The sequence below is a fragment of the Belonocnema kinseyi genome, chromosome 1, assembly GCF_010883055.1.
Source record: "Belonocnema kinseyi isolate 2016_QV_RU_SX_M_011 chromosome 1, B_treatae_v1, whole genome shotgun sequence".
NCBI lineage: Eukaryota > Metazoa > Arthropoda > Insecta > Hymenoptera > Cynipidae > Belonocnema > Belonocnema kinseyi.
In genome coordinates this window covers 90,871,511-90,882,624 of record NC_046657.1, presented here as the reverse complement: position 1 = coordinate 90,882,624, position 11,114 = coordinate 90,871,511, and the positions used below count along the sequence as shown (strand labels likewise).

Genomic DNA, 11,114 nt, shown 5'->3' with positions numbered 1-11,114 from the left:
AAATGTTTGGACAATGTGAATGTTATACCTGTATTTATTATTTATTATTATTAATTAACTATTTATTGTTCATTTATTATTATGTATTCATACTATGTATAAATTGTACCATTTAATATTATAAATCTATGCCCATGCCCCCAACTACAAAAAATCTCCGTCGCTTCTGTACAATGCAATTCCATTTAATTGATTTTAAAAAACGACATTCATTTCGATAGAAACGTTTCAATCATATTCAATTCAATTCCTATTCAAGTCGCACCTTCATAGTGGGATGTTTGAAGATGTTCAATTGTATACGCGAGATTAAAATATTAACAGTTGGAACACAATCAATTCACTTTATTCATTTTCTTTACTTTTTTAAGTAACATCTTGGCATGTGCCACACTTGTTTTTCGTTTAGAACGATCAAAACGCTTTATTAGGTGGCGAATACGGATCCCAGGGATTTAGAAAGCGGAGCGTCATTTGTACAATGGTATCTACTTCCGCCATCCCGCCAATTCCGGTATCGCCGCACATAAGGGTTTTAGAGATGCAGCTGATCTCCTTATATCCCCAGGACTTGAGCAAAGCAACCTTGAAAAAAGAGGATACAGTTAGTTGGGCTCGAATTGGATTTTTACTACCAAAATTCTGCACATCTTAGGGCAAGCAGAAACTTCTCATTTAACAGTATCCCGATTTTCAAGTTCCGAAAAAAACAAAAAAAAGTGCGGCTTATATGTGTGTAAATACGGTAAATCAATTTTCAGTTGAAACTTAAATTAATTCTAACAATTTCAGAGATAAGATTTAATTCCAACTTTTAAAAATTATTTTTTCCAAAACTACCAATTTTTTCAAAGTTTTTAAAGTCAAAAGAGCTCCATGAAAATTTGAAAACAATTTATAATCAACATTTATGGAAGTTTAAGGAAAAATATTCGAAAATTCCCAAGTATTTTTAACATAATTTCGAGAAATAGTGAAGAGTATATCGGTGGCGAGGAAAATTCAAAGTTGTTTTCGGTTAGAATTTGCTATGCGGAAAACGATTCCGTAACTCAAAAATCGATCTTTCAAGCGACCATTAAGGAAATGCATTTTTTCAAGCACGACCTGGGAAAGAGAATTTAAGGTGTGACCAATCAATTGAATTTCAAACTTTTGAAATTGAAGTTTAACAGTATTTTAATTCCAAATTTTGTACTTGAAAACTCAATAATTTATACATTAAGAAATGGAAGGTACAAAGGTACACTATTAAATTAAACAATTTTTAATGAAATGCAGATAAACTGAAAAAAATTTAGAATTTTCAACTTTGATAAATTATAGAGCTCAAAGAATCAGATTCAATTTCAAAAATATAAATCCACGTTATCATTTTCAATGCTCTGAATAAAATAATCAATCAATTAAATTTAAAATTTTCAAAATTATTTGATTTTAGGCAAGTTCAACATAGAAACATTAAAAGCTGAGCAATCAGTTTTTTTTTAACTGAACACTTATTAAATTAGAGTTTAATTTTTTTCATTCAAACTAGTTCAAATATCCTTGAAAAGCTTTAAAATTTTATTTCAAAATCTTGAGCAATCTAGAAATTGTTTTACATTTTTTCAAATTTTAAATCATTTTCGATTTTTTTTTTAATTTCCAAATATCTTTTAAAATCAATCAAATTTTTTCTGTACAGTTTTTATAAAATCCTGCTAATTTAAAAAAATTTCGTTAAAATGGCCCATGTGTTGCAAATGGCCATGCGGCGGCGCTAATAGTAACTTTGTTCTATTTGTTTGGACTATTATATGTCTTTTGTCATGTAGAGCCGTTACAAACTCTTAAAAATGTATCAAGAAAACGATTTATTTATATAATTATTGTAAAAATGACATTAATTGCAAATTTTTTTAAAGTTTGAAAATTTTGCAATTTTTCTATATTACATAATTTTAGAAAAAATTTGAGTAAGTTTGAGATATATTGGAAAGTTTTGAAACGAATCAAAAATAATTAAAACTTGTAAAGTTTTTTTCTAAATTTTGTAAAGTTTCATGAAAATGAAAGATATTTTGCAGGTTCCTAGGAAAAATTAAAATAATTTTTTATTTCGAAAAATTAATTTGAAGATATTATTGAAAAAGATTTTAGAAGATTTTAAAAATGGTCAAAGAAGAAGCTGAAAGCATTTAAGGCTTAGATAGTATGAAAAAATTTAAAAAAAAAAGAAAAATTTTCCTTATATTCGTTTGGAAATTTTTAATAATTTTTCATTTTGCAAAATGAACTATAAGAGAACATTGAAAAAGGTTTTTAAACATAACAAACTCTTTTCTAAAATTTCTAAAAATATTTTAGAAGATTTTAAAGCAAAATGTTTCAATTTGGTAGGATTGCAAAATAAGAACGAACAAAAATCGGGTAAAGTCAAGAAATATTTAGTTGAACTGAAAATAATTTCGAAACTTCTCAAGAGAATAAACAAATTTGATTAAAATTGCTGAGAAAATTTAGAAGATAATAAGGTAAGTTTTTTTTAATTTGAAATTATTTTTGAAAATCTTGAGAAAAATTCGTGTCAGTTAAAAATATTTTCAGCAATTTAAGACATTTTAAATAGATTACAAATATTTAAAAACTCGAAAACATTTTCGAAAATTTACGATATATTTCTTGATTCCTTCCCAACTTCGAAAAGTTCTAAAGATCTTTTAAAAAGACTGGAATTTTTCATAATATTTTGTAAAATCTTATATAATAAAAAAAGTTCTTTAAATTTTTCTAGATTCTTTTCTGAAACCCCTGAAATATTTAAAAATGTTCTAAATTTTCTGAAAAATATTATGAAAATTATATTTCCATAAATTTAAAAACAAGATGATAATACTTATTTTATTGTTCTCAATTCTTAGAATTTAATTTCAACATGGATTTATTATAGTACTTCGAAAAATAATTTTCCAATAATTCAAGTGTTGCCAAGGATAACAAATATTCGTTAATGGTCTTTCTTTAAAAGTGACTGTACAAATGTTAAAATATTTTAGCTTTCTTACAAAGTCTAATCGATTAAAGAAATATCACATTTAAGAGTTCGTTATTTCATTGTAATAGAAAACAATATTTTAAGATTTATCATATTCCTTCTTTGTCATCTATAGAGATAATTATATTCATTATATAGTAGCATTATATTTTAAAACGGCAATATACAAAAAATTAGTTCTTCATCGCTATATTTAAAAGTGTTTGAATATCAAGAAATAATACAAAATAATGAAAAAAAGAATAACTAAATCATAAATTAGCAACAACCAAAAATTTCCGAATTATAAAATTGCCGAACTATTAAATTCTCATAAATATTTCTATTGCTGTAATTCAAGTTTGACGAAATTTAAAATTTTCGAAAATAATTAATAAATTATTAATTAATGAATAATTAAATTGTTCGCCTTATTTATAATTTCGTATATAGCTCATAAATTAATAATGAATTAACTATGTTCAGCAGTTCTAAATTTCAAGAATTGAAATATTTGTAAGAATTTAATAATTCCTTTATTTTACAAGTCAGTCTTGAAGTCGGTGAATTTTAATTTCGGATATTTTTTACTTCAGGATTTTATTTTTTGTCAATTAAAAATCTTGTCATTTGAAATTTGGGAAATTTTATAATTCGATAATAATATATTTTCGGCATTTTTTTTTTTTTGTTGATTTGTGTATTCGTTATTTATTTTTTTGTTATTCTTTATAATTTCTAAATATCCATGCAATTTTGTTTGTTTGAATTATGTCAATTGTGCCGCTTTTTCCTATACTAAAAATAATAATACGTTAGTAAATAAGTCTCATTTTCTAATTGACTGTATACTATGAAGAAAAAATTATTTAAAAGGGTTTTTTATATTTATTTTGTAATTTTTATGCATTTTTCCTATGTTACTGCATGGTTTTGTAGAGCACAGTTACTATTAGAGCCGCCGCACGGCCGTTTTCAACTCTCGTGACACATTTTTTGCATTGGGCAGTACAGTGGAAGCACTCCTCTGAGTGCTACCAAAGATATTACGGGGTTCTCAATTTAAAAAATCGGGACATAATATACATAAATAGTAAAATACACAAATTTTTATAAAATATTATATAAAAAATAAAATAATTTTATTATTCAACTTTATCGTTCAATTATAATTGATTTAATTCATAATTAATTACCCAAACATTAAAATTTACGAGTTATTGTTTACTTAAATTAATAATCGTGAGGGAGGCGGTAGCCATTCCTATACAATTTAACTCTACATCTGAAAACTCTAAATCGCTAATTCTACATGCGAGAACTCTACACAATCATATTTATTAAAAAAAAATTATTATTTTAAATTTCAATTCAATACGTTTATCAATTAAAACTTTTAATTTCTTAAATAAATATGAGTATGTATAAAATTTTCGCGTGTATACATACGAACATTTTATCCTCGTTTGTTGAATTTTAAAATTTATAATTTCAATTAGTAGAATTTCTACCGCTTATTTTTCAAAGCAACAAAATAATATTATTCATAGACAGTAAATTTTAATTGCAAAATGACTAATTTTTTCCATAAAAGATGTACGAGCTAAAAATATTTATTACGATACAATTACATTTTAACTCAATTGAAAAGTTTATATTATGCATCTACATACTTTCTTGATGCAAAATTTATTCAAATAATCAATTCATTAATTGAAAATAATCATTTAAAATTCTCAATCTTGAATACTAGGCTTATAATATCTTTGGTGCTACCGGCAGCATCGGTACGAGAGAGACCTACATTATCGGAATGACAGAGCTAAAAACAGATCCTAACCTCAAGATAGAGCACATGCATAAAATTTGTATTTAGTACAGTAAAATTTTGTTTGTTATTATCCCTTAAAAAAAGAGTCCAGGGACGTCCGTTATGACATTTTATCGCATCTCCGAATTCAGTTTTAAAACATTTTCATTTTTGCGGAGAAAAGCCGAGGGAACTGTGTGACGTCGTTTTTCTGCTCTTTCATGTCGATAATTTGGAAATTATTTATGAAGTAAACTTTTTTGATTGCCTACTAACAAGGTTAGTTCCAGAACATAAGTTAATATGTTTATTTGTAAGTCTAAAGTAACGCTCGGGAGAATTGTAACACACATAACCTCGAAATATACACACATTTTTAGCAAAATCAAAATTTTTTGAATTAACCCACAAAAAAAGTGTGCAGGAACGTCCGTTAGCATGTTCGATATCATTTCCAAGATTTTGAAGACAAAATATTTATTATTCTAGACAAAAAGCCGGGGGAACCTATAACTGGTAAAATCGATCATTTTTAAGTATTACATGTCCTTAAGGGCATCTTTTATTATTAAGATTTGTACTTAAACGTAATTTTCTTTCGGCTCTTGCATTTCTCAAAGTGTGAGACCGATATTTTATGTATAAAAAAAGTTGGAACGTTCAAAAAATGTCGAGGTTCAGAAAAAAGATTAAATCATTTTCAGTGAAGTTCCTACCAAAATGCAGTACCTAAACGTACTTTATTGTACGTTAATACATTTTCCAAAGCATCAGCTCGATATTTTATTTACAAAAAAAAGTTCTTAGGTTCAAAAAAACATTCAGTGAACTGACAAAGTGAGGTCGATAATACAGGTATTTAGCTGTGTCACATGCCCTTAAAGAATTTTTTTTCTAGTGCTTCGATTTCAAGTTTCATTTTATGTCTATTATATATTTTTTCCCTGTTGTGTGGGGAAGATCTTAGAATTTAGCCATCCTAACAAGAAATGTTTAGGGGTACAATTATGCCCATATATTTACCTCTTTCTAAGAAATCGCACTTTCCATGCCTTTTACCGGAGCCAAGTAATTTAGTTTCAATCGGACACAAAGTGAAAGTTTTTTCCTTTTTATTAGCTACAATTTCCATTCATATATTTCTTTAAAACCAATATGCATATTTTCAAAAATTCGAAAACTACAAAAATCTTAATTTTTACGAAAATTACCTGTAAATTTTTTTACAATCTGAAAAAACTAGGAGTGTATTATCTCACTCAAAAAAACAAACTGTCCCGATACAGCCGCCCGAAAATGATAACAAGTTTTTTGTGAACCACCCCCCGGTAATAAGCGTTGAACAGAGAAAAATGAATATTTTCAGATTTCAGTGTAAAAGTGAAGATTATTCTATTATTTCCAATGCGCGATTTTTCCGTCTGTCTAAAATGTCATTATAAGAATAGGATATCTCAGAAACTAATTTATTTCTATTTCCATAGCGACCGCCGCATAGGTTCCTATTTCCCAAAAGAGAACTTGTTTTCAATATATTTAATTCCTTGTAATTGTACCAACAGATACATCTCACAGAGAAGTCTTCTATTCCCCAAAAGTGTTCATATTTTCAGATTATTTAAATAAATTATTAAAATATAAATAAATATAAATTTGAATATTTTTCGAATTTAAAAGTTATAAAAAGATTTGACAATGAAAAATAGATTAAATAAATGCTTTCGTTAAATTTTACTAAGTCGATTGAGAGGAATAGGATTTGCACTGTTTCTGTTGGAGGATTTTTAGACGGAGGAAAAATCGCGTATTCATAGGAATACAAATTCTTAATTTTTCTGAATTCAACGCTTATTACTGGGCCTACTCTATACACTACATGAAAAGTTATGAGTTTTCTTAGAATACTTACTTGAGGCGCTGTTACGGGATGATCCCACATCCTGGTGTTCATAGCAGGGCAAAAAAGAAGGGGTTTCGCAGGATCCCAAGCGCGTGCGACGCACGTTAATATATTGTCACAAATACCGCTGGCAAGTTTGCCGAGCGTGTTGGCATCTAAGGGCGCTATGAGGAAGACGTCGGCCCATTTCACGAGGTCTATATGTAGGACAGGATCGCCCCTGTCCTGCCAAGCCGCCCATTCTACGGTGTCCGAAAGCACCTGCGTTCCAGGAGGCAGTTCGGCCTCTTTCAGGAAGTGCTTGGCCCTCTCGGTCACAACTATTCGAATATCTAAATTATGACGCCAAAGCTTATCCACGAGTTGTGGCAGTTTTATAGTGGCAACGCTACCCGTGCAGCCAATCAGTACTTTCCTTCGCGAGGTACATGCCATCCTAACTAATCTAATGAAAACAGACTCGGTGGTCCTCCAAATTAACCAATTATCAACAATTACCTACTACCACTATTTATTGCCTTTTATCAACTTTTTGCTCCTTACTATTTTCTATTTATTTACACTAGCTTTGAGAATTGACTCAAACACGCTGACAGAACAATAAAAGCTGAGTGTGTTCCTTTTTAAAAAGCGTAGCTCTCGATCTGGCTGATCGGTAGGTAGTGACAATAAGAAAAATGCAAAAAGCGATAAACAGAGAACGCGAGAGTGTAAGAAAAATAAGTCTTTTGTGATTGCGTTTTGGTCAGCTTTTGGATATATCGCCCTTTTTTGCTGTACCGAGGGGCGGATTCAGGTCAACCAGATTGAAATCTGATAGCAGTTCGTGTAATAACACAGGATTGGGCCTTCCTTCGTGATATGCCAGTCGTATCGAAACTCTTATTTATGCAGAATCTGAAAACAAATCAAGGGGTTATAACATAGTTTTATAAAAATATGTTGTAGTTGCTTCCAGATTACATAATTAACACGAAGCATGGAATCATAAGTCGAAAGTTATAAATAAATCATTTTACTTAACTCTAAAAATAAGAAATTTAAATTTGCAAATTTCGAACTTTTCGTAAGTTATTTAAAATTATTTTAAATAAATAAAAATATAACGAAAAATTTGGCTCCATTCTGAAAAAAAGTTATTTTATTTTCTGTTTCCTTTTCCTCAGCATGGCCATTTTATTTGCAAATGTAACTGTAACCGGGGTGGCCATTTTTTTTATGTTTCGTCTCCCGGTTCTCCCGGTAAACTCGATAAAGTCGATAAATTTCAGAAAACCTTTTTGCAAGAAATTAATTAATTTTTAAATCATATAATAATAAGGGTAATGAAATTGTTGTCTCTAATAATGGAAAGTACAGATAAACGTTTTATTGCACACTAGCAGCAAATGCACACGTGCAAATCACGCGTTCCTGTTTCTGAATTTCTATTCACTAACATGAAGATATGCAAATGTAAGAAGCTATTATTAAACCAAGTTTTGAATAGAAGGCTTTAAATATTTTTGAAATAATAGTCAATTATGAACAATTTCGAATTGCGAGCTCTTGAATTTTAAAAAAATATACCAACGATTTTGCACAATTTAAATAGAAAAAAGAGTAGAATTCCCTGGATGCAATAACTCGCTGAGCGCTCGAAAACGCGTAAAAGTATTGTCTGCGCGGTGACATTACGAGTCAAAATCAAAAGTCCGAATTTGGAAAAATGAAAAATACTGCTCGATAGCTTTTTAAAAATGAATGCATGTACCCGTTTAAACTTTTTTCGTAAACATTATAGTTTCCGTTAAAAAAAATAAAAACTGATGATTTTTGAATCGAAAAATCCATGTTTTTCAAAACTTAAATCGCCGCTGAACAGCCATTTTTCAACTTATCAAAATTTTGTTTTTTGAGTTCTGTTCAGGAAGGTCTAGCGTTGAATACAGTATCAAAAAATATATCAAAAGTTAATATTAATTGAATGTTTTTTTAATCCGAATGAAAAATCATATTTTTCGACGTTCGTGTTTGAAATGTATCGAGAAAATTTTCCATTTCCACGGGGTATTCGCGCTTATCGTAATCTTAAGCGTATTATTGAACTTTTTGGAAAGTTTGAGCTTCCTCAGACTATTATTTATATAAAACCTAGCGGGTTGAACTCAAACGTGCAGCGCGATGTGATTGAATTTCGCACGGGCGAGCTCCACAGTGTATCGTACTAGCGAAAGTATTCAACCTTTTTGGAAAATAAAAACTTGATCAGGAAATTACAAGTAACCAAAATTTCTTGATAATAAATATAATATCGACTTTTTTTCTTTTTTTATCCAAAGATCCTCGTTTCTCCTTTTTTTCTTGAATTCTTTACATTTTCCGTGGAACTCATTGCAAAACGTTTTTTTTTCTCGAAAAAAATTAATGTTTAAAAGAATAATGATGAAAAATTAAAGTAATATAGATTGAATCTCAATAAATTGCTTCTAGATAGCACTGTCCATGCACCCTTTTGACTGAGATGATTTGTTTTTTGAGTGATCTGTTTTTGTTTACACATAACGAATGCTTCAAGGCCATTCGTACTGCTCTTGTGATGCACATTTTGGAATGTATTCCCAAAAACAAAAGAAAACAGAGGCAATAGAAACTGATAAAGAATATTATCGAATGATTGGTTAATTCGATTGAAATAAGCAGAGAAAAAAGAACATGGTTTTTCATTCAGATTAAAAAAACATTCAATTAATATTAACTTTTGATATATTTGATATATTGAAAAACATGGATTTTTCGATTCAAAAATCATCAGTTTTTATTTTTTTTAACGGAAACTATGTTTACGAAAAAAGTTTAAACGGGTACATGCATTCATTTTTAAAAAGCTATCGAGCAGTATTTTTCATTTTTCCAAATTCGGACTTTTGATTTTGACTCGTAATGTCACCGCGCAGACAATACTTTTACGCGTTTTCGAGCGCTCAGCGAGTTATTGCATCCAGGGGCTCAATTGTATTCTTTATAATTAAAAGCCTTGAAAATAAATAATTAAAGATTTTTAAATTTGAATAATTGGAATTCAAAGCGATTAAAATTCGACAATTTAATATTGAAAACTAAATTGAATCTTTTAAATATCAAGCTTCTGATATTCTAGAATTTTAAATTATCATGAAATAATAAAATTACAAGTTAACATTAAAACTGATTAGAAGACGTTTTCCAAAATGAAAAATGAAATAATTTATTTAAAATAAAAACCTTCTGAAATATATAGTAATTTTAAATGGGAAACGTTAAAAATAAAAAAATGTATACTCCCAAACGTTGAAACTTAAAGAATGAGAACTTTATTTAAAACTGAACGAAATTTTATGCACCAAAAATTGTGTTATTAAAACTTTTTTATACTCAAACACTTTAAAATTTTAATTATTGTAAGTAAATTAAAATCGTTTAAAAATTAATAAGTTTCAAATTGCTAATAATACTTTCCAAAATTTAACCAATTCAATTTTAATTGAAAATTAAAACCTTAGAAAGGACAAAATTCAAAATTTAGTGTTGTTGATAAAAATTCAGAAATCTAAAATTGTAACCACTTAGAATTACCGAAAGTCTCCTTTTACTGATGCATCAATTTCAGATAGATTAATTTTCATCGCTTTTTATTTTAAACTCAATTTTTTATTTTTTTAAATTCAAATCTTCTTTTAGAATTATAATTCATTCTAGAAATGTTTGAATATAAAATATTTTTCATATTAAAATTACTTATTTGTTTAAATTTTCAACTAGGAATCGGAGAATTTTAAGATCTTAAATATAAAATTCAAAACTAAGATAAAGAATACAAAACAATATTGTTATGTTATGATTTCATTTTTTGAAAATGTACAGTTTCATGCTTTTCAATCAAAAATTGTTTTATATTTACAGAAAAAAATTATTAAATTCAAACATGACTATAAAGGCCTTTAATATAAAATTTCGAAATATTTAATAGCGAAATGTTCCTAAAATCATGACCGCAAAGTTTAGAACGTTCATATGAAAGACGAAAAAAAATTTTTTGACAATTTTTTTTGGGTTGAAATTGTTTTTGGCAATCTAAAAACGCATTTCATGCAAAAATATTGCCATTTTTTTAATTTAGGGGTTGTCTAGCACCCCTAACGTGATTTTTATAGATGCGACAGAAAAGTCGACTACAAAGTCGATAAAGTTATACGAGGGTAGTTCAATAAGTCCTTAGAATGAAGTATAAAAACAATTTTTTTTGGCTAATTTTTTTTTTATTTTTGAACATAATCTCTTTGGAGCTCTATACACTTGGTCAATCGCTTTTCAAGTTTTTTTAATCCTTCAGAAAAGTGCGTTTTCGGAAGTTCCTCAAAATAAGCACT

General features: G+C 28.2%; 2 protein-coding genes across 2 annotated transcripts in view; both read right to left on the bottom strand.

Annotated features, from left to right (window-relative positions):
- Positions 1–324: 324 nt before the first annotated feature.
- On the bottom strand, positions 325–7,197 carry LOC117168874 (phosphopantothenoylcysteine decarboxylase). The gene is made up of 2 exons (XM_033354766.1): positions 6,736–7,197; positions 325–585 (listed from the first exon to the last, which is right to left on the bottom strand). Exons 1-2 carry the CDS (start codon positions 7,159–7,161, stop codon positions 415–417), a joined length of 597 nt encoding a protein of 198 aa, XP_033210657.1. The 5' UTR covers positions 7,162–7,197; the 3' UTR covers positions 325–414.
- A 58-nt stretch (positions 7,198–7,255) lies between these two features.
- The window catches only part of LOC117168880 (cytochrome c oxidase assembly protein COX19), a 10,869-nt gene continuing 7,010 nt past the window's right edge, over positions 7,256–11,114 (bottom strand). The window contains exon 2 of the mRNA XM_033354778.1: positions 7,256–7,623. The gene's annotated coding sequence lies outside the window, so the exon portion shown is untranslated. The remainder of the gene's footprint in view (positions 7,624–11,114) is intronic.